Source organism: Gymnodraco acuticeps, unplaced genomic scaffold (genome assembly GCF_902827175.1).
Source record: "Gymnodraco acuticeps unplaced genomic scaffold, fGymAcu1.1, whole genome shotgun sequence".
In the NCBI taxonomy this organism is placed as follows: domain Eukaryota; kingdom Metazoa; phylum Chordata; class Actinopteri; order Perciformes; family Bathydraconidae; genus Gymnodraco; species Gymnodraco acuticeps.
The window spans coordinates 297,036-319,851 of NW_022990647.1; the positions used below are offsets into that span (position 1 = coordinate 297,036).

Here is a 22,816-nt window from a genome sequence, read left to right on the forward strand (position 1 = left end):
ATTATCCATCAGTGAGTAAATACCATAGGTAAATACATTTAGAACAGCGAGTGTGGAAGGGGGTGGCCAACAACCAATCACAGAGCAGAACGACAATAGCAGGCAGCTGAATATTCTGACGCCGATTCTGTGCGACATGCCGGATAGAAACGAGAATGAAAAACATGCGAAGTGATGCTTGTTGACAGCATCATTTGAGTTTTGCTTTATTTACCTTCTACACGTACTGTAGCTATCCTGAAATTAACTGTCAATAGCAACGACACGTTAAGTGTTGCCTCGTATGTTTACCTTTAGTCTCTGGCCCATACGTCCATCTATTTTAGCAGCACTAGCATTAGCAGCTAACCCTAAAAGACATAGTAACGTTACTTACAAGACATTTTTACAGCGTTTTAGTATTTAAATATACCACCGCTGGTTTCTGCAGTATGAGTCATGCATATGGTGGCGGAGGTGGGAGAAGAGGTGGAAGAGGAGGTCGAGGAGGAGGTCGAGGGTACAGAGATGGAAGCAGAGATGGAAGCAGAGAGAGATGGGACAGGGGAGGCGGACGGGGCTCAGGGGGACAAAGCTCGGACTTCGACCAGGACCCAGGAGGAGGGGGACAACGGGACCGGCCTCCCCCACACCTGAAGGGACGGGATATCGGTATGTGGTACGCAAGATACGGAGCCGTGAGGAGGAAGCAGGCTGACCGGAGATCGGTATGTGTTTGGATGACTGATCGTGCACATTGTGTTGTCAGTTTATTAGAAACAGAGGTCTGGGCAGTCCGCACATAAAGAGGTGGGAGGACAGGAGTATAACTTAAGTACAAGTAGAAGTACCAGAGTGTAGGAATACCCTGTTACAAGTCATGCATTCAAAGGGTTACTTAAGTAAAAGTACAAAAGTGTTAGCTTCAAAATAGACTTAAAGTACCAACAGTAAAAGTCCTCATTATGCAAATTAGCCAATTTCAGAATAATATATATAATGTGTTTATCAAAGCTGGTAAGACTTTGTAGACTACAGGGCTGCTTGTGAAATGTCTCCAGCGTTCAATAAAGTCTCATTTTAGAGTTGATTATATTTCACATCATTAATCCAAATCTGCAAAGTAACTAAAGTGACACTGATCGGTGGACACAATCATGCAGATGGGTGAAATACCATCCATATCCTTACACATCTTGTATCTTGATAAATATTGTGATATACAATAGCCTGAACAAACTTTGCTTTATTAGGATCTTAACAAAGCCAAAATTACCCATTGATCCAATACTGCATGAATACTGCTATTTGTAGATGTATTTGCAGGGTTTTGATTAAGCATCCAAAGGGTTGAGGGTGAACAAATGTAGTAATGTCTTTGTGACGTGCAACAACTAACATTAACCTTTCAGTTGGTCGCCTGTTAGCAAACCCTTCACGCGATGGCAGAGCGAACTGGTGCAGGCAGGGCCCATAGTGATGGCCCTATCATTTAAATATACTACCCACAAATAAACATATGGACATGGGTTACTATTTTTTTTTTAAAATGGTAAATGTATTTAGGAACCTATCCATGTAGTTTTAAGTGAGGGTGGACCTCAAATCCTCTAGGGGGGTCCAGGGGCATGCTCCCCCGGTAAGATTGTTTTTTAAATGTTGAAGTTAAATGCATCAATCTGGTGCACTTTGAGGGGAAAATAAAGAGACTAGATCTATAGGAACACCTATATGAAACAGAACTGTATACATTTCAATAATCATAAAATCATGGCCATAACCAATAACATACCATTTCCAATATGAAAAAAACACTGAAACTTGTTTATTTATTTGTTTTTGGTTCATTTATAGTTGTGAGAGTGTGTCTGGGCTCCTGAACCAGCCTCACCTGTCTCCCTCCTCTCCCTCTGCTCCTCTTTGAGGCAGCAGCAAAGACTAGTTTTAGCTCTCAACAAGTTGTAAACGTTTATCTTACCTTTTTTCACCTACTTAACTTTTTTATTTTTTATTCATGCATATTTGACTAATCACTACCCCCTCAAATGGAAATATGTGTTTACATAAATGGTGACCAAACAGTTTGAGACCCACTGAGAACTTAGACTAAGTTAACTATCTAAACACTCAGAGAGTCCTTTACCTCACCTGAGCTGAGGTTATCCCGAGCTTGAATGACACACAGAGACCAATCAAGGGCTTTGGTTTATGATCTGTATGACAGTGGCCATGTCGGCAGGCCACATCCTGTGGACAGCCAGTCACCCTGTGTGAGGCAGGCCACATAACAGGCCTGGCCATAGGGAAATCCCCGGTCCTCCCAATGGCCAGTCCGGGACTGGGTACAGGAGGTGTAGAGCGAGGGATCATTGTCCACAAGTAAATCAATCGCAGATGGCGTCGTGATCGCGGACGAAAAAAATAAGAAATTATTGAAAAAAAAACTGAATGGGTCGCGAAATATACTTGGGCGGCCGTTAATATACCTGGGCGGCCCGCCCAAGTATAGTCTATGTGTGGGAACTCCTCGCGTAGTTATTGCTAAAGTAGCAAATCATTCTTAGGCCGTCACTGAAATGCAAAAATAAGTGGACAATACGCATCACTATTACATTGGTTTCACATTTTCACAGGGATACTGTAAGATTTTTCAATGAGATTACATGAAAGGATACATTGACATTTTGAACCCTTATTATTGTTTCAAACAAAGACCCTGGTGTCACATTTGCTTAGGCCAATTACAAGATAACGACTCAAAATTCCCCTTTATGTCTGTGTGTAGCGGCCGGTGGTCCAGATGGATGCAGCCAGAGAGCAGCACATTACGAAGCTGCTTAACTCTGTCCAAAATGATCAGCCTGGTCCAGCGAGAGATTGCAGGGATGCAGGAGCCTCTACATCAGCTGCCAATAGTAGTGGTCATTGGTGAGAACAGCCTACAAAGCATTTATTTTCAAACTTGCACATTATAATGTTGATCTTACCCTAAAGAAAATGGGATTATTAGAAAATAACAAAGTTTCCTGATTTATTTGACTGCTGAAACAAGTTTGTCTCTAATTTGTACATGCAGTTACTTTGATGGCGAAGCGTCTGAAGAGGATACAAAGAAGATTGAGTTCAAGTCTGAAGAGGAGGAGGAAGAAGTTACTCATAAATCACAACGGTAACTTTTGCAAGCAAATCAGATGCACTGTTCCAAAAATGTAGTTTCCTATTTGATTATGCTTTCTTCAACAATCGGAGAGCAACCAATATAGTCTTGTGATCCACTATATTGTTGATATTTACACTTTTAATGTTTTTGTTTAGTTACTTCTCTCCAGCTGTTGTTAAAGATGAGGCTCCAGATGCGTGGGATAAAGACGACCAGCAGGAGAAAGAGGAGAAAGAAAGTCTGAAAAAGAAAGACAAGGAACTGGAGTTCTTGTGTCAAGAAGTAGTGAGGGACAGTTCACTGGATGAACGCTTACAGAGAGATCTGCAGAGCAAGAAATCTGATCCAAAGTACAAAGAAATGCTGGTAAGCATTAGGATTACTTTCAAGTTTTAAATATACAACAGTAAAAGGCAAGGCTTTTAATCTACTAAAATAGGCAGTGCATTGTTTGCATATCTCCGTCAACTTGTTACGTTGACTGTTATTATCTTTTTATGTTCCTGTATGACGATTTCTCTCCAAAAAGTGGATTACTAAAGCAATAAAAAGTGGAGTTTAAGAGTGAAACAAAGGTAATTGGAGATGGGACAAGGATCTGAAATGTTTAGTTTGTAAGTTATCACAGGAATATTATCATAACATTCATTATATAAAATGAACAAATCATGAATTATATTTGGAAATATTGAGGATTGACTAACATGACTTTTTTTGTCTCCAGAAATTCAGGGAAAAACTACCGTCCTATAAAAGAAAAGAGGTACGTTTTACATTGTACTCAAATTAATTAATAATTCAGCAAATAATCTCATCTCCATCATAATTCACATTTCTGCTAAAAAAATCGATTCCTTCAGTTTGAAATGTGATCATGATTTATCATCACCCTTCTCCTTCTCCTCATCTTCCCGTCCTCAGGAGCTTGTGCAACTGATCAACTCTAGCCGGGTCCTGGTGGTGAGCGGGGAGACGGGCTGTGGAAAGACCACCCAGGTCACCCAGTTCATCCTGGATGACTACATCAACAGAGGAGTGGGCTCGATGTGTCGGGTGGTCTGCACGCAGCCTCGGCGAATCAGTGCCATCTCGGTATGCTCTCTTATGTGTCTTTCATATCTGACTGTGTTGGATTGTGTTGCAATGTGCATACTGAGGATAGATGTGTGATATGATGTTTATGCACACTGTCTCCATACATCATTTCTGGCGTCAATCATGTAAATTAGATTATTATATTTTCTTGAATGTATTTTTCTCTCAGGTAGCAGAGCGTGTATCAGCGGAGAGGGCAGAAAGTGTAGGAAATGGAAATTCATGTGGTTACCAAATCCGCCTGCAAAGGTAAGACAGTCTCTTTAAACATATTAGGCATGGAATGAAGTACTGTGATTGTGTAGCGTCACCAGTGTTAGGGTTGCAGGTAAACTCGTTGTTTTATTGGTACTGATGATATGATGTTTGAACCACATGCTAGTGTAGATAAATAAAAGGTTAGTAGGCCAAATATTACACAGGATACAAGCATTTTCATTGAAACGTCATTTTAATTCCATTGAAGCCATTCTCTGATTTGGTGGTATTTAAATGTCCTTGGTGCAGTTGTCCTGAGGATCGTGTTTGATTCAAACTATAATGAAAAAGGCAGTTATAAATATATATATATATTAATCTTTGTTTAATTATAAACAAGGTCACATTTGAGATGAATCCGCAATGATGCCTATCAAGACTGTCAATATTAATTTATTCCTTAATGGATGTCCAACATGAAGATAGATAAGAGCACTCTATAAGATACATGAATACCACAGAAAATAGTTTTTTCTGAAGGACAGGAGACATATTAGTTGGGAATGATCATCCGAGAACAAGTGCATGGAAAGAAATGGACAAAGCTGGGGAGTGAGGCACTTGAGTGGTGAGCAGAGCAGCCCAAGTGAGCTGAGGGTTATTGGAAACAAGAGGGTGCATAAATCTAAAGTGAGTATGGAGTATGAGAGAGGATGAGATGGATGCACCAAAAGGGGAATTAACGACGCAACTCAGCACTGATATGAAGAGAGACTGATACAGGGGGTAAGAAGTCAAATTAACTCGGTGCTAGACTGTTCTAAATCTTTTTATGGGATGCGATATCTTTGTGAAGTTGCATCAAATTACTGCAATTAAACTCTTCATGGCAGAATAACTGTCCCTAAAGCACTGTTTTGTATCAAAGCGCTTAAATACAGCCCAAACCATTTAGAAAGACTCGGCTGTCACCGCCACTGATGGAGACCATAAGTCTAATGGATACATCCAAAAGCTAGAAAATAAATACCAAGCTTTGTTACATTTCTGTTGATGTGCCAGCTCCTCAGACTGATTTAAAAAAAAGTTCACATTTCAAGTACTCGTTTGTCTCTCAGTGTATTAGTCTGCACAACTCAGGCAGTGCAGACAGTCACTGCATTATTTGTATTCTCTCTGGTGCTACAACACAGCAGCAAATGATGCGTGGTTATAATAATCATAAAGTAGTTTAGAGAAAGTAAGATTGATCTGATCATTCAAAGCTGTCATTAACAGAGACAGTTAAACACTTATGTTTGGGATGAACATTATTAATGGTAGTATAATGTGTGTAGATAACTGATGAGCAGTGTGCTGAATCAACATGCACTTATACATATTAATCTCTTGCTAGCACAGCTTGGGATCTCAGCTACAATCCATTTAGTTGTTACACTAAATGGATTCCGAACTAGACGAAGCGGGCAACTGTTCTGGGGCCTGATGTCTTCAGAGAGTCAGCTAGTTTTTGCTAATTTAATTGAAATCCTGTTTGGGAATTTGCCCTGTTAAAGTACAAACCGATCAGATGAGAGCCTTAGTGCTGCTTTATTACCTAACTTTGAGGCTGTTTCTACAAATCCTCGTGATAAAACGTAGATTCAAGTGTGTGCTTTCATGTTACATAATACTCATTTAATTTGTGATGAATCAGATAACCATACCCTGCCACCAGTATTGCATTATTGACAAAGATGTGCACATTTAACATAGAGCGTGATGGTTTGGGGGTCAACAGGCCCAGCAGCTATTTTCCATGTGGCTCCTCAGCAGATTAATCCAGCCAAAACGCCGGGGGCCCTGCTCCTTTGTCATTTTCACTTTATAATTAACATGCCCGATGACTCTATTTCTCTGTTATTTTATCTGCTTTCTTGAATGTATTATTTATGTTGTTTTATCATTGCTTTTGGTGAGGTTTAATTATAACCTATAAGCTTTTTTATTTATTTGGTTGTTTATTTTAACACTGTACAGTATGATAATAATTCTTCGTAACCCTGTGCTTCATAAAAATAACTGCTTCATAATATATATATATATATATGATTGTTATTGCTGTTATTTCTCTTAATGTTTTTTCAGAAATGTCACATTTGCAAGCATCAATTATATAAAAAGCTTCTTATGTAGTTCAGCTGACAGTAAATACATTTGTCCAATGTGTCATAAGAGAGGCCGCTTTGTATGGAATTAAAATAAGTGGAAAGTCATTTCACTAATTGCTATTCAAGAGAGAAACTTGTATCACTAATACTTAAGCAAAGTATGATATAAAGATAGTGTGAACATAAATGCCTATTACAGCCAATCACATTTCTGTATCAGCAACATCCATCGCAGCTTTATGCCCTCTTCTTTGTCCCGGCTGAGCATCAAAAGATTTCCGCTGTGAAATACTCTTAGAGCACCCAACTATAAAACTCCTAAAATAGACCAGGAGCGTGGAAATAAAGGAAAGATAATGGGATCTTTTGTTGTCACATTCACACATGTAGGAACATTAACCAGAGACTCATTATAGTATCTTTGTCTTAACTTTATGAAAAGTCTTGATTAGTGTCATTTGGGAAATGTAAATACTTTTTTCTCTTCCCTTTTCTCAGCCGGTTACCACGGAGACAGGGTTCGGTCTTGTACTGTACAACAGGCATAATTCTTCAGTGGCTTCGCTCAGACCCGTAAGTCCCCACTCTGTTTTATCCCCATTGATTTGTGTCTGTGGATGGAACATTAGTATGGGTCCTCATTCTTAAAGTCAGAGAAATGAAGACACACACACACACACACACACACACACACACACACACACACACACACACACACACACACACACACACACACACACACACACACACACACACACAGAGACACCAGTGACTCATCCCTGCATGCTCATCCTTGCATTCTGAATGCATTCGGGAAAAGCACAGAAACTAAGTGAGGGTGCCAGCTTTTCTTGTTGTTCTGCTTCACTGTTTTTCAAAGTTGGTACGACACTATTGAGTCACTTAAAGGTCCCATGTTATGGCCATTTCTACTGATCATAATTCCATTGTTGAGGTCTACTAGAATAGATTTACATTGTTCAATGTTCCAAAATCACATTGGTTTCTCATACAGCATCTCTGTATAGTATGTATATTCACTCTCTGTCCTAAAAGGCTTGTTGGAGCTCCTTCCCCCCCCCCTCATTGTGAGCCCAGTGTGCTCTGATTGGTCAGCTCGCCCACTCTGTTTTGATGAGTCTACCACCGTTACAGCGGAACATCAGTGATTATGTGATACAATGGCGTTAGCAACCAGAAAATGACACCAGTAATGACAAACAGATGAGAATGCTGCGTGGGGTCTGGGTGCCGTGTTGGCGGGACGTTGCGGGGCTCACTGCTGTGAGGAGCGGACAGTGTGAGCTGGCTTACTGGTGTTATCATTCCTGGTTGCTGCGTGGGGTCTGCGAGACATCGCGAATGGACGCGGAAAGGTGGGTGGCGCTGAGGGGGCTGCACTAGCACCCCCCTCCAGCGCGTCACAGTTTCGCCCCTGTGTGTGTGTGTGTGTGTGTGTGTGTGTGTGTGTGTGTGTGTGTGTGTGTGTGTGTGTGTGTGTGTGTGTGTGTGTGTGTGTGTGTGTGTGTGTGTGTGTGTGTGTGTGTGTGTGTGTGTGTGTGTGTGTGTGTGTGTGTGTGTGTGTGTGTGTGTGTGTGTGTGTGTGTGTGTGTGTGTGTGTGTGTGTGTGTGTGTGTGTGTGTGTGTGTGGGGGGAGCTCCACGGATTGGGGTCCATTTGGGTATGGTCACGTCACTGTACCCAGGAAAAAAAGATAGATCTCCAACGAGGCGTAGACAGGTCTTTTCTGTGTTAGAGTTTTACTCGCTACAGGGTGTACTTTGAGGGTTTGTGACGTTTACATGCATAAAAACCTACACAATACACAAGGGGATGGGTAATAACCAGAAAAGCATGACATGGGACCTTTAAGGATTACCAATGTCTGACAAGATGCTGCGAACCTTTTTGCTGGCATTGTGGAATTTTTACCCAACAGTTGGTTTACAGACTGCAGCTTTGTTTACACTTGTCAGACTTGGTGTGACTTTTTGTCTCCAGCCATCGCATTAGTGATTCTCTAACCTTTTCAGTCCCACACTTCCCTTTGACTCATCATTACAGGTCATGAATCTACAGATCAGCATACACACCAATTCTAGTTTAGACCCAAATCAATATCTCAGACTGATGACGGAACTACAGGGAAATGTGATGTCAAATGTGTAAACAAAGTTGTGTGAAGCTTTTTTTACTTGGCCTATATAAATATGTAATGTACTAACTGCATATAGCTAATATTAGTTGACATCTTTTGAAATATGAGGAAAAACAGCCTCTAGGTACTGCATAACTACCGACTTGAACTAAAACCTCTAACATAAAAATGTTTTTTTTTTCATATACGCTTAACATTTTAGTAACTATGCGGCAAAATGTAATAAATATAGATAACGACCAAACTAATAACATGAGCATATTAGATACAGACATTTGATCTAAAGCAAAGACTTTAACAATTTCTCCGGATTTTTGTGTGTGTCAGAATGTTGTCTAGTATCAGCCACCTGGTTTTGGACGAAATCCACGAGAGGAACCTGCAATCTGACGTTTTGCTCGTCATCGTCAAGGAACTACTTAACCTTCGAGATGACCTCAAGGTCATCCTCATGAGTGCCACGCTCAATGCAGAGAAGTTTTCAAAGTTTTTTGGTATGACAAACTAAAGTTGGTTTATTAATATTCTTGCTTTGTATATTGATTTTGATTGTTCCTCCTTCTCATGTATACCTTTTCCTCTGACCAACATTTAGACAACTGTCCAGTTATCCACATCCCTGGTTTGACGTTCCCAGTGGAAGAGTTCTTGCTAGAGGACATCGTGGAGATGACGAGGTACAGCAACACTGCTCCACAACACACTCATTAACTCCCAAACAAATAGAACCTTTATAACCCTTTTTTATTTTTGATTTAATCTATTATAAACCACTTTGTGTATCTGCCAGTTATCGCCCTAAGAATTCAGACCGCCGGCCCTCATGGAAGAAAGGCTTTATGCAGGGCCGCCAGTCCAGACCTGAGAAGGAGGAGAAGGAGGCTGAGTACAAGGAGAGCTGGCCTTGTTATGCGCGCACTCTGCAGGACAGGTGAGTTTGTTGGAACAGCAGAATAGTGAGATCTGCGATTTGCCCACGTGATAGATGGGTTTCAAAATGGAGAATGGGATGGTATGTTTTTGTGACCTTCACACTTTTAAATAAATAAATCCTCTTCTTTGTGAATTTGAATTTTAAGATTACCATAGATTGTAAAAGCTGAATATAGAGCCGGGTGAGATCTTTGAAACACTTGACCCTCTGAAAGATGTGTCGCCGAACACTGATTTATGCATCTGCAGTGAAGTGTTGTACCCAATGTCGGTGCAGTTTATACTGAAATAAATAGAAAAGAAAGCTGTGTTTTAGCTTCTTTAGCTAGTATTTTACCTCCCCCACATTTATTAAGACCAGCTCACCTTAAGATGTCATCGTCCTCCTAATAACACTCAACAACAAATACATTTTTGTTGATGCATTATTGTATGCAGATTAGGTTTAGCGGATGGTTGTGTAAATTGGGCGGGGCAATAGTTGACTTGTGATGGTGGTTGTTGGGAGAGGGCCATTAAACACACTTTATCCCTGGGGCCCCTGGAACATACATTTAGACTTAGGCCCCGGCCACACGAGGACGAAAACGGCTAAACGCATAGGATTAACGCAAACGCAATCGCAAAAAAGCTTCCGTCCACACGCAATATTCAACGGATAGTGTCTGTCCACACGAGACCGCTCCGTTTAGCTCCAACCGCTGGAGAAGCTGCAGTACATATGCAGGAGCCTGTACGTGGCGCTGTAACTTCCTCCACAAAAGCAGCGAAGAAGCATGGTTGTCATGGTTGCCCTTCTGTTTATTCTCCGCGGTGGGGGCCGAGGGAACCGGGCAGAGTTTCTCGCCAGTCAACGTGTATTAAAGTTTAAATCTTCCGACAAAATTATAAAAGTGCCGGTCAAATGTCTTCTTTGTTATTTATTGAGCTTTAAAACAAATGAATAACGACTCTATATAATATAATAATAAAATACACGGAGCCTCTCTTTTTCCTCCCTCTCTTTGGACAGCGTCAGTGTCTGTCTCATGCAGCAGCTGATCCAGTAATGAGTGACCCGGCCGACAGTAAAAATAAACATATTTATAACTAGTTTAGGTAGTTTGAGAGGTAATTAAAATAGCTAAGGGTGATGATCTGACTTGAAATGTGTGTTTTACTCCGTTCACCGCCGCATCACAGCGGGAGGAGCTGCAGGTGAGCAGAGCTGCGTGTCTCCGTCCTGTCAGATTAGACTTCACTCGCGTTTAGGTCCATATCGAGAGAAAGATAAATAATCTGAATTCAGTGTGCAGTTTACTTTGACGCGGGGGTGAGCAGCAGAGGTGGGGAGAGGCGGGGCTATTGCCTCATCATTATCAGAAAATGATCGTATAGGGCGTACACACGGAGCCGTTGGACCCCCCAGAGCGTTGTGTATGCCGTTCTATCCACCTTGGGACCCGTTATCGTTTCCGCAGTCGTTTAGTGCCGTATTCGGTCGTCCTCGTGTGGCCGAACGGTCTATATGACACTAAACAGTAACGCAAACGACCGTTTTCGTCCTCGTGTGGCCGGGGCCTTAGTCATCAGGGGTTTATATAAACATTGATCCTGTTTTGCCTTTTTTCTTTTGATCATTCATTCTGTTCACACTGAGGATTCTGCAGCTTGAGTTTGGTAAATTGAGTTGGGATCTCCCAAAGGTACAGCAATTGTTTTTTAAATGTAATGTTTCTGTTTTGCATGCATCTCATGTTTTACAGATACTCCGACCACACCATTGAGGCCCTAGAGATGTTTGACAATGATGACAAGATTGACCTTGAGCTGATCTTGGCACTGATTCGCCACATTGTGCTCAAAGAGGAGGTGAGATTAGCATTGTATGTCTGCTTTGAGGGCCGAGTGGTGTCTTTAAATTAGATTTTCAAGAGGTGCGTTTGTACTCCATTTTATGGAAATTGGATTCCTGTGAGTTTGTTATATGAGTCTGGGTAGTCTAAAAGACCTGAGTGCTTCACAAGAAAAGAGATGTGTTTTTTGGCATGAAAACTCCGACTGTAGACAGGCCGACAGTGCAGTTGTCCATTAGGAAGATTAAACTGCAGTTCAAAGAAAGGAGAATTACAGTGCATTCCTAGGTAGAGCAGATGGAAGCAACAGGAGGGCTCGCTTCCAAACAGAGCGACGTTAGATCAGAGGATACAACACAGAACCTGGCAGCAGATCTGTGCTAATGAGTGATCGAACAGATGCTCTCTCAGCACACATCAATTCCCTTTTTTCTCCTTCCAGTTCTTGTTAAATTACCAAGTTTTGATGTTATTTCAGTGTTCGATTCAGAGTTTGGTAATATGGAACATAATGATAAACGTCTATTTTTGTTGTGTGCATTTTTTACTTTTTCAGTACACATGGTAACATCCACATCAGAATTATTGGTGCAGACAAAATATAGGCAAAGCAGAACATTTCGAAAAAAAAGGTTTTCGCAGCATGCTTCTTTTGTTACTGTGTGGGGAAACAAAGCTGTAGATTGGAATAGGCTATCACAATCAATTTAGTATAGTATAAACAAGGACAATTCAGGAAAGTGCTAGAATCGATGGAAGTGACACACGGTCTGCCCTAACTTACTCTGTATTTTCCTAAGTGAAGTCAAACTAGTCGGGCTTATTTGTCAGTTTGTGGCTGTGTATGTGGACCACGTATACGAGAGAGCAACAGAAAAAAGAGACAGGCCAGGAATGAGGAGTGACTAATGCAGATTGACAGAATAATTATCTCCTTCCCTATGAAGCCGTATCTCTATCCGTCACGGCCACACTGAGCCATTGGACCAGCTGATTCGCCGTGGCATTGTCAAACGGCCGAGCGGGAACTGGCTGACTTGCCGTGTCGGCGTTCTGAACCGAGGCTACGGGCCGTCTGCCAGCCTTTCCACTGTGATGATTGCTTAATTATGTTGCAGGAGTCTGGGATTAGACACCTCAGGGGATGACATAATGAACACCTGCTGGGTGCAACTAAGTGTGTGTATGTGGAGAGTGTGTGTGTGCGTGCTAAATAGTAGGCCAACTCTACAGCGCTTACTGTGCTGTTGTTGATTATTTAGTTGGAATTGGTCAGAGTGTGTTTCTGTCCTGCATGTGTGAGGACATGTGTTTCTGTCAGATTGTGAGTACACACACTGCCTGCATCTCTCTCTTCCTCCTCTCTCTTGCACATGCATGGGCATTAACACACATGTGTATGGTCCCATGTGGGTGCCAGTATCTGAGCACTGGTAATACTAATTAGCTGTAATTAAAAGGCAGGGGTGCTCAGGGCACAGAAGCTACTTTTGTATCTCTGTTCTTCTTTCCTCTCAGGAAATGAAAAGTCCTTTTTTCAGAGTTGGTTATTTTTCACCAGCGTGATATTATCCTGGGTATATTTTTTGCTTAAAGTTTGTTTCATGTCTGTGTTAATGATTTAGTCCCTTAATTACCTTTCAAGATGCCACCTTACTTTTGTTTATAACTCTGTTTAAGTATGGGTATCAAACTCAATACTTTAAAGTACTGCCTGAAATGTTATCATAGCACCTGCCAAAATGGGCATCAATATCCCGGTTAAGTTCAATCTTATTCTTTCTTCAGACATTTATTGCCGTCAATCAGCAAATGAAGAAGAACCTAACTGTATAGAGTATATACGTAAACATCTTGAAAGGCTGCTTGTGTTAAGACTACGTTAAACACACATGTATTGAGAAGTTTGTCATGTTCATAAGTGAAAATGGTTTATTGAAATACATATTCCTCAAAAGAAGATGTTGGAAAAAAAAGATCATATTAGTATTATCAACCAATGCTCAAGCACTGATTGGCACCAGGCTTGAAAACTTTCAAAAGTACACTTCCCTGCCTTAAATGATTTCCTTTTGTCCGGCTGCTCTTTATATCTGATAATGGTATAAATATAATGATAATCTGCTTTAATCAAAAGAAGAAACTGGATATATAATGCTATATATGATTATAATCTGCTATAATATCCGGTCTTGCATGATTAATTGATTGATCCTCCGTGTCCTAATTATGGCTGCTACTATAGTGACATTGCTCCTCCATTAATCAGCCAAGGTACATTATTGATTGAAGCATGATGGGATGATGTTTTAAAGTTTGAGGAGCTGACACTTTCTTTTTGTTAAGTGGTCATCCATTTTATTTTTAGACGGCTTAATGTGCAGACATGTGCTCTGGCTGGAATACCTCCAACTCTCGCTCTGATGCATTTGTGTGTCTGTATGCCTCGAGACTTTATCCCCGTGGTAATGTAGAGCAGAGGATGCCCTAGAGGGAAGATGTTGTCATAATGATGTTGGCAGGCGATGTCAGGGCCTATTGTGTGGCTAAATGTGGAGGTTCGGAGCTGAGGGCACGTCATCTCTCCGAGGACACGGGCACCTTGTTCACTTGGCTCAGTTGTTGCTGAGACTCCTCTGGCTAATGGCTCTTCTGTGAAGCCCTGCTGGTGTTTTGTTTGTCTTTCAGCTGCTAAGTGTTGTGTCATGCCTTTGTCTGACAGGAAGGAGCAATCTTGGTCTTCCTGCCTGGCTGGAGCGACATCAGCAGTCTCAATGACCTGCTCACGGCTCAGCAGATGTTCCGATCAGGTACATTAACATAACATTATGTGATACAAGAGCAGACCAGTGACTTTCAGGTTACTATGCAGAAGAAGAAATCCTTGTTAAGCTACGGTTGTGCTCCACCCTAACATGTGTTCCGCTTATTGGTTCTTCACTTGGATGTTAACCCTTCACTGTGCAGAAAATCCCCAGAGTAGAACTCTATAATGTTTTTACATTCAATTACAACTAACAGAATTTAAAAAAGCTAATTTAATTAGAAATAACATGGATTTTAGAAAATACTGAATGGCCATTTCACCTTTGACTGACATTGTATTGACTAACAAGCAATTTATCAATGAAGGACACATTTCATGATTAGTGGGAATATGTGTTAGTTGCAGCCCTTGTGTTTGGTGAAACACTAACAAAACCTCCACTCCACAAACTGTAAATATACTTTTCAGTAGTAGACTACGTTTTAGAATTTTACATTCTGAACCAAGTCTGAGGGGATCTTTAAAATATTGGATACAAAAAACGATGTCTGTGTTGTTTTCTGCTCATATTAAATAATAATAAACCAGATTATTTTATTGCATTTACCAGGACATCCACGGTTACATTTGTAAATGTAATTGTTTCCAATTCACACACGAGCAGTATAATCTTGTTTGAGTTTGTCTTTGTGTCCTTTTGTGTTTCAGATCGGTTCGTTATCATCCCTCTGCATTCCCTCATGCCTACCGTTAATCAGACGATGGTCAGCATCCCTGTCTCTCTGTCTGTTTCTGTCTCTGCCTGTGTCTGTGGATTGTCCTGCTTTACTCCCTCTTCAATATCAATAAAGTCCATTCAATCTCATCTTTCTCCCTCACTCTTTTCAGGTGTTCAAAAGGCCTCCTCCTGGAGTTAGAAAGATTGTGATCGCTACCAATATAGCCGAGACCAGGTGTGTGTGTGTGTGTGTGTGTGTGTGTGTGTGTGTGTGTGTGTGTGTGTGTGTGTGTGTGTGTGTGTGTGTGTGTGTGTGTGTGTGTGTGTGTGTGTGTGTGTGTGTGTGTGTGTGTGTGTGTGTGTGTGTGTGTGTGTGTGTGTGTGTGTGTGTGTGTGTGTGTGTGTGTGTGTGTGTGTGTGTGTGTGTGTGTGTGTGTGTGTGTGTGTGTGTGTGTGTGTGTGTGTGTGTGTGTGTGTGTGTGTGTGTGTGTGTGTGTGTGTTGTAGTTATTTGTTTTTCTGTCTGATATAGTATTTATTCCAGCCCCTTTTTTATTCCTCTTGCTCTTTTTCTCTCTCCACCACCCCCCACAGCATTACCATAGATGACGTTGTTTATGTGATTGACGGAGGCAAGATTAAAGAGACACACTTTGACACCAACAACAACATCAGCACTATGACTTCAGAGTGGGTCAGCCTGGCCAACGCTAAACAGAGGAAAGGACGTGCTGGCAGGTGTGTATGTTTATAGGGTTATCTTTAAAACCAGGGCATGCTCTATAACAGTGCCTCTGGGTATGCAATGCTAATTTATAAGGATTATTATTCATTCTATGTGTCATGTCAGCTCTCTGTCACTCTGCCCCATGAGCCCTCTCCTTCCCATCTGTAACCGTAGTGCTAACAGTCTGGATGTTTCCAGTCGGTGACTCCAGACGTCTGTTCTGTTAGCGGGCTCTGACACTAAAGTGGAGCAAGGCCTTATTAGCAGGAGCTTCTTACAGTGTGACGTTTCATCCCACTCTTTTTCTTGTTTCCAGAGTGTGTCCGGGGAAGTGCTATCACCTGTACAATGGTCTCAGAGCCAGCCTGCTGGATGCCTATCAGTTACCTGAAATCATGAGGACACCGCTGGAGGAGCTCTGCCTGCAGATCAAGGTTGTGAATGTGCAGAGAGGAAGGGAGAGACAGACTGACAGAGAGAGACAAATGTGTGTTGGCTGTTGAGATGAAGACAAGATTACTGTGAATGAGTTGTGTGGGGACGAGGACAGTGTTGCTGCTTGTTGACATTGTATTGAAATGCAGTCTCTTCTGCCTAATGAAAACTAGGGATTAGCATTCTGGGTTGACTCGTCCCCCTTGCTCTCCAGCTCTCTCTCTCTACCTCTCTTTGCTGACAACATAATCGCTTCTCTTCTGTATCTGTAGCTTTCTTCTTTGGATGCTTGCTATTTTTTCATCTCCTCTTTTGAAATACTCACACTCCACTCAGACATGTTTCAACCCAAGCTAATGGAACATTAAGCCAAAGTTCACTCAGAATCTAATGATTGTTATCTCCAGTGGCTTTATTGGATATGCTTTTGAGTGTGTTTCTTTCACTACTTAAGTCGAGTGCGCGTGTGATGTGGTTGAGAGGCGGACTAATGCATCAGTGTGTCCTTAAAGTGAGAGAAACACTGACGACATGCACACCCTGAACAGACTCTAATGCACAAGCACTCCAACACCGACCTATTAGTCATTGAATTACTGTCGCTACCTTACACTTCAGTTCGTCACAGGTAGATTTGTTTTGTTTATAATCTCTCTTTAGTGTAGAAGTGAATACAGATTTAAAAATGTTGATTTGAATGGTCTGATCTTTCATCATCATATTATTTTGTGCTCAGTGTTGGTTGTTTAGTCACATACTATTACAACGTTATAACAGCAATATGAGCAAACCATGATACAAATAATCCATATATTTCCCACAATTCAGTGTTTGCCACACGTGAAAAGCATATAGACAAACAGGGGTGGATTAATGTAGAAAAACAACATGTTTTTGCTGATACATGTGTAATGTGTTTTTGCTGCCTAGATATTGAAGCTCGGGTCTATAGCCCAATTCCTAGAGAAAGCCCTGGACCCCCCGACTGAAAAGGCTGTTAACCTAGCCATCAAGAACCTCATTGACCTGGTAAGAAAGTGAAAAGATCATTCAAAATGTACTCGAGGTCTGCAACTAATGATACCATTTTCTTGTTTTTTATCAGTTTTTTTATTTGCTCTATGAAAACTACAGAAGATGTGCCCCCTGCAATTTCAGATTTGATGTCTTGATTAGTTTGTTTTGTACAATAAATAGTCTTTGTAATAGTACATCGATCATTTTCATGTTTTATTCTAACAATTACAGTAATCTCTAAGCCAAAGATAATAGAAATGTTTGGTCTTTTTGCTTGAACAATTACAACAATGATTCATTGATTTTCCAAATAGCCGGGTAGTAATTTTAGGCCAGTCACCTAATTAATTAATATTGTTTATTACAATGTTCAGCTTTATTTAACAGTTTCTACCAACATGTATAGGAAGCGACACCACCTTGTGATGTGAGCATGTAGTTTCAAGGTCTTCTGTCTGAAAGTGTTATCTACAAATCTTTCCAAAGATGTTCATCCTTTCAAGGAGGAGGTAGATCGAAAGTGGACTAAAAGAGAAATCGGTGCTCATTCAAAGATTGAAAGGATAAAACATGATCCTTTTTTCATGCTAACAAGGTTAAAATACTATGCAAATCAATAGAGGAAGTGGGACATGGGTTTGACAGTAACAACACTCAAAGCAGCAGTTAAGAGAGCCTTAATAAACCTCAATTCATATTATGTGATCAGGTTTAAAACATCTTTATAAATGTTTCATTGGTAGTGGCGTTTGTATCACTGTGTACAAGAGAAGACGCTTTAAATATTTATTTGACTTTGATAGAAGGTTGCACAGGTTTACAAGTGTATGTGTCTAAAAGAACAGAAACGCTATAAATAACTATAATTTAACACCGAATGAACATTGAATTACTAACTCCTATATGTTTATGGTGAGGTATGGAATTTTAAAACTCATACATATTAAAACGGTTAACACTTTCTATAATCATTTACTTAAAATAAAGGCACAAACTATGAAGCGTACTCCCTTATTATTTGAAGCACATAATTGCCTCTTCAGCCAACAAGATGACCTTTATCCCACACATGTCCAGAGTTACTGTATTGAGCCAGCAAACAAAACCAAACAAGGTTACTTCACTAATCCGATTGAATGCTCATACACATCATTTTCAATTAAGTAAAGGGTTTTTGCTTTGCCTGAACTCTATGTGAACTGAAAGCTTTTAAAAGATTATTGCAGTGTTAACACATTTTTTTTTCACTGTGACTATATTGTGTGTTAGAATGCCCTGGACCATTCAGAGAATCTGACAGCGCTGGGTTTCCACCTGGCTCGTCTGCCTGTGGAGCCTCACATCGGCAAACTCCTCCTGTTCGGAGCCCTGTTGGGCTGCCTGGACCCCGTGTTCACCATCGCTGCTTCACTCAGCTTCAAAGACCCTTTCTTCATCCCCCTGGTAGGGCACTGAGTTCAGTGAGAGTTGCCAAAGAAATGTCGTTGTACTTTGTATGATGACAATAAAGATATATTCTATTCTAAACCATGAAAGCTTGTGCGACAGCGTCAAACTTCAACTCATTGATGCACTCTCCTACTAACTTATTCAATTGCAAAGTTGGTCTTAAAGGGACCAATGTAAATGACTGCTTTTATTTTATTGCTATCTTACTATATTTGTATTACAGTGTTCTTAATATAGTTCGCTATCTGTGTTCTTTTTTACATTTTGTTTTTTATTTGTATATGCACCACGACACCTAGTCAAATTCCTCATACGTGTGAACCTACCTGGCAATAAACCCGTTTCTGATTCTGATAAATGCGTCTGCCTCTCTCAGGGGAAAGAGAAGATGGCAGATATGAGGAGGAGGGTCCTGTCCAGAAACTCCAAGAGTGACCATCTCACTATTGTCAACGCCTTTCAGGTAAGAGAGCCACAACTGTCACATGTGTCCTACCTCTCGGTCTGATGTATAAATATATATATAAATGGATCCCGTCTGAATGTATCCGTTGATAGGGCTGGGAGGAAGCGAAACAGCGTGGTTCCAGGTGTGAGAGGGAGTACTGCTGGGACAACTTCCTGTCCGCCAACACACTCCAGGTGAGCCAGGCTGTGCTGGTCTCTATACTGAAGTGCTGTTGAAAATAAAACGACAGAACGTGTTCAAGTTAGCTTCGGCCTCGGCTGATACATCATGCAGCCTGTTTGAAAGTCATTGTTTTATCATTTAGATGCTGCACAACATGAAGGGTCAGTTTGCTGACCATCTCATGAACACAGGCTTCGTCAGCAGCAGGGACCCCAAAGATCCCAAATCTAATGTCAACTCAGGTAACTGTCTGAAAGTGGTCTTTTTTTTATGGGATCTTAAACGGAGCATTAATTCAATTCAATATGGGACATGTATATGGAGCAGAACTCATTTGTTTTTCCTCTAACTCTCACTTCCTTCCTCAGACAATGAGAAGTTAATCAAGGCAGTGATTGTAGCCGGCCTCTACCCGAAGGTGGCCATGATCAAACCATCTCACAGCAAAAAGAGGCCGGGGTGAGTCTGCTAATTCAAAGAGGGAGCTGAACATAGACGGATAGCAAAGAGCTGCAGAGCATAGAGAAGTGCACATCATCGTTATTGATCTTTAGACAGAAATGGAGGCGTCACACTCAGTAGACCTCTCAGGTAAGAGCTGTGACAATTACCTGAGGCTGTGCCGAAACAATGTTAAGAAAATTGTAAAAAAAAACAGAGGCAGTTCTGCAGCTAAAGATCAGCGCACTCATCATAAAATTGCCCTCAGGCAGCTGTCGTAGAGTGTGTGCAAAAGACAGACAGACGCACGCTACAGGCGGACCCATCCTCTCACAGTAGAGCTGTCACTGTTGTTCGTCAGTGACCCAGTTGCACAGTGAGATTGTGATGGTAAGTCATTCTCAACAGTGTTGATGGCAAGCCAAGTGTTCCCGTCCTCACCACATCTCTGAGTTATTTCATGGATTTATGGCTCGATGAAGAACTTGTTGTTTGTTTTGCTGCTGTCTGGTACAAGCAGCTTTGTTCCCTGCAGTCAAGCAGTCTGTTTTGTCTTGCTGACACAAACACAGTGTTACTTTTATTTAAAGGTTTGCCGACTGCGTCACAACTTGTCTTTGGAAGCCTCTGAGCTAAAATGAAGGAGGCTTTCTTTGTTGCGTCGTATAAACAAGACTAAAGCATCTGATGGGATGTTTCCAAAACTACGTTCTCAATCAAATCATTTTAATTTAAAGGTCACATGTCATGGCCATTTCCACTGATCAAAATTCCATTGTTGAGGTCTACTAGAATAGATTTATACTGTGCAATTTTCCAAACTCACATTGGTTTCGCATACAGCATCTCTGTAAACTACGTGTATTCACTCTCTCCACTAAACGGCTCGTTGCAGCTCGTTGCAGCTCTTGCCCCCCCCCTCCCTGTGTGCTCCGATTGGTCGGGACCAGTCGGGACGTTGTGAATCGCGCTAAGCTCCGTGGAGGTGTGATTTCCTTGTTTAGCGAAACACAGCCAAACACAGCCAAACTCACCCTGAGCACACACAAAGTCACAGCCGAAGTAAAAACAATAAGTGTGGCTTGATATTGAGTAAGAAAAGGGTTGATCAACGCTGTGAGAATGGGTCTGCAGAGAGAATGGGTCTGCAGAGAGAATTTCACCGCGATCCCAACTGTCTGTTATCAGCCTGCAGCCAGGGAGGAGAAATCAGCAGAGCTGCCTGCACTGAGTGTGTGAGGAAGTCAGTGGATTGGTCAATTTGGACCAATCAGCGGGGGCTTAGTGTAACGGCTCTGCGGATTGGTCCATTTCGTTCCCGGGGACGACATGACATCATGATGTCCCCGGAAGAATCAAATGGACGGTGACGTATCTCCAACGAGGCGTTTTGGGGAGGTATTTTCTGTTTTAGAGTTTTACATGGTGTACTTTGAGGGTTTTGACTCTGCACACCGTTTACATGCATAAAAACCTTCATAACATACAAGGGGACGGGTACTAACCGGAAAAGCATGACATGTCACCTTTAAATGAAGATTCATTTTAACAAAATGTATTCTGGTTATTTGGACCAAGTGATACAATCAAATAATATATCTGTTTTAAGTGTAATAAAGTAGGATCTCTGTAAAACATTAACACATACTGAAAGGGTGCTCTCTGGTTTCGAGTTTTCCTCTAATAAGACAATGGACAGAAAAAAAACAAATCAAAATCTATGCAGCATAAATGGAGTGATTGTGATTAAAAAAAATCGTCTTCCTTTACATATCAGCAACGCAAATTAAATTCACTGTACAGATTAAGGTTAGTTAGTGTTACCAACATTGCCCCATGTGACATTATTTGAGACAATATTTGTATTATGTTGTAAAATATTTGGAGTTCCCTTTCCCTTTATATCTCTTTATCATATACTGAAGTCCTGGAAACATGTGTGTCAACAATTCTGTTTTAAACCAGCTATGACAACTAACAATTATTTAGGAAAATATAACTATAACAGTTTTCACAACACTGATGGTGTCTACTTCCAATTCCTTGTTCTTTTTGGACAAAAGATGAAAACGTTAGTTGGTCCATTAACAAAGTTGCTGCAAAATGTCTGTCAACCAAGAAATCCCTAAACATTGCCCTATCATTGCTTTTAACACCTTCAGCAATGATACCAGTTTCACATTCTCTCCTTTTCTCAGTTATCGAGATAACGATGCTAAGAAAATCGACCCCATTTTGCCAACCGAGTGTTTGAGATGTGAACACACCACACTAACATATTTTATTTCTCAGGGTCAAAGTGTACACCCAGGCTGATGGAAAGGTGTGCATCCACCCAAAATCAGTCAATGCTGAAGAGACGGAGTTCAACTACAAGTGGCTCGTCTACCACCTGAAGATGAGAACGAGCAGTGTGAGTAGGCGAGGGGATAAATAAGCACATAATACTGCGTTTCAACTGCTGCATGAATGTTTATTATAGTTGAGTGTGCATTGCTGGGTTGGATCTGTACATATGAAGGGTGCATGTGAGTGGAAAAAGGGCCATTGGTTAAAGGTTGGCAGTGGTGCCACGCCAGCTTTCCACTGAATGAATATTTGATTAAAACGCTGCCTTTCAACTCTCTCTCAAAGGCGCTTGTGCTTCAAAGCCTCCAGACACAATGTAAGAGGTGGTGATGGGGGGGGGGGGCAAAACGGTCAATGCGGCACCCTGACTACTTCTATCTTTTTCGCTGTTTTTTCTACCCCTCTTCACCCTGCCATTTTCACCTCTCTCCCATCCACCCGTCTTTGTTCTTTCTGTGGTGTCTCTCTTTGTGAGTGTTACCATTCGGCAGAAAACACCTTTCATGTCCTCTCTGATTGCCGCCTGTGCCTTTGTCTCTCCCTTTGCTGCCTATAAAGATGTTTTTGTTGTTGCTGGATTTCACCATTATTTTTGCCACCATTCAATGTTTTTAAATGTTTATTATTTTATTTTTTGTGTGGTCTCTATGCATTTGTGTCTCTTATGAAAGTAAGGTATTCTGAGACTGTGAGATGTCCAAGGTTGCTTAAAGAGAGAGAAAGGAAAGCAGAAGACCAGGGCCATTTAAATTGAAGGATGACGTCAAACTTTATC

General features: G+C 41.2%; 1 protein-coding gene across 1 annotated transcript in view; it reads left to right on the forward strand.

The window, feature by feature from the left end:
• The first annotated feature begins 121 nt into the window (after positions 1 to 121).
• dhx36 (DEAH (Asp-Glu-Ala-His) box polypeptide 36) overlaps positions 122 to 22,816 on the forward strand; it is a 24,131-nt gene continuing 1,436 nt past the window's right edge. Inside the window, exons 1-24 of the mRNA XM_034229349.1 lie at positions 122 to 707; positions 2,765 to 2,907; positions 3,056 to 3,148; positions 3,295 to 3,505; positions 3,864 to 3,902; positions 4,061 to 4,231; positions 4,404 to 4,483; positions 7,081 to 7,155; positions 9,068 to 9,234; positions 9,336 to 9,417; positions 9,531 to 9,671; positions 11,419 to 11,524; positions 14,231 to 14,318; positions 14,984 to 15,039; positions 15,164 to 15,228; positions 15,587 to 15,730; positions 16,036 to 16,153; positions 17,085 to 17,183; positions 18,441 to 18,614; positions 18,997 to 19,083; positions 19,179 to 19,262; positions 19,394 to 19,493; positions 19,620 to 19,710; positions 21,985 to 22,105. Of these exons, the coding sequence (XP_034085240.1) occupies positions 432 to 707; positions 2,765 to 2,907; positions 3,056 to 3,148; positions 3,295 to 3,505; positions 3,864 to 3,902; positions 4,061 to 4,231; positions 4,404 to 4,483; positions 7,081 to 7,155; positions 9,068 to 9,234; positions 9,336 to 9,417; positions 9,531 to 9,671; positions 11,419 to 11,524; positions 14,231 to 14,318; positions 14,984 to 15,039; positions 15,164 to 15,228; positions 15,587 to 15,730; positions 16,036 to 16,153; positions 17,085 to 17,183; positions 18,441 to 18,614; positions 18,997 to 19,083; positions 19,179 to 19,262; positions 19,394 to 19,493; positions 19,620 to 19,710; positions 21,985 to 22,105 (2,811 nt within the window). The 5' untranslated portion in view covers positions 122 to 431. The remainder of the gene's footprint in view (positions 708 to 2,764; positions 2,908 to 3,055; positions 3,149 to 3,294; positions 3,506 to 3,863; positions 3,903 to 4,060; positions 4,232 to 4,403; positions 4,484 to 7,080; positions 7,156 to 9,067; positions 9,235 to 9,335; positions 9,418 to 9,530; positions 9,672 to 11,418; positions 11,525 to 14,230; positions 14,319 to 14,983; positions 15,040 to 15,163; positions 15,229 to 15,586; positions 15,731 to 16,035; positions 16,154 to 17,084; positions 17,184 to 18,440; positions 18,615 to 18,996; positions 19,084 to 19,178; positions 19,263 to 19,393; positions 19,494 to 19,619; positions 19,711 to 21,984; positions 22,106 to 22,816) is intronic.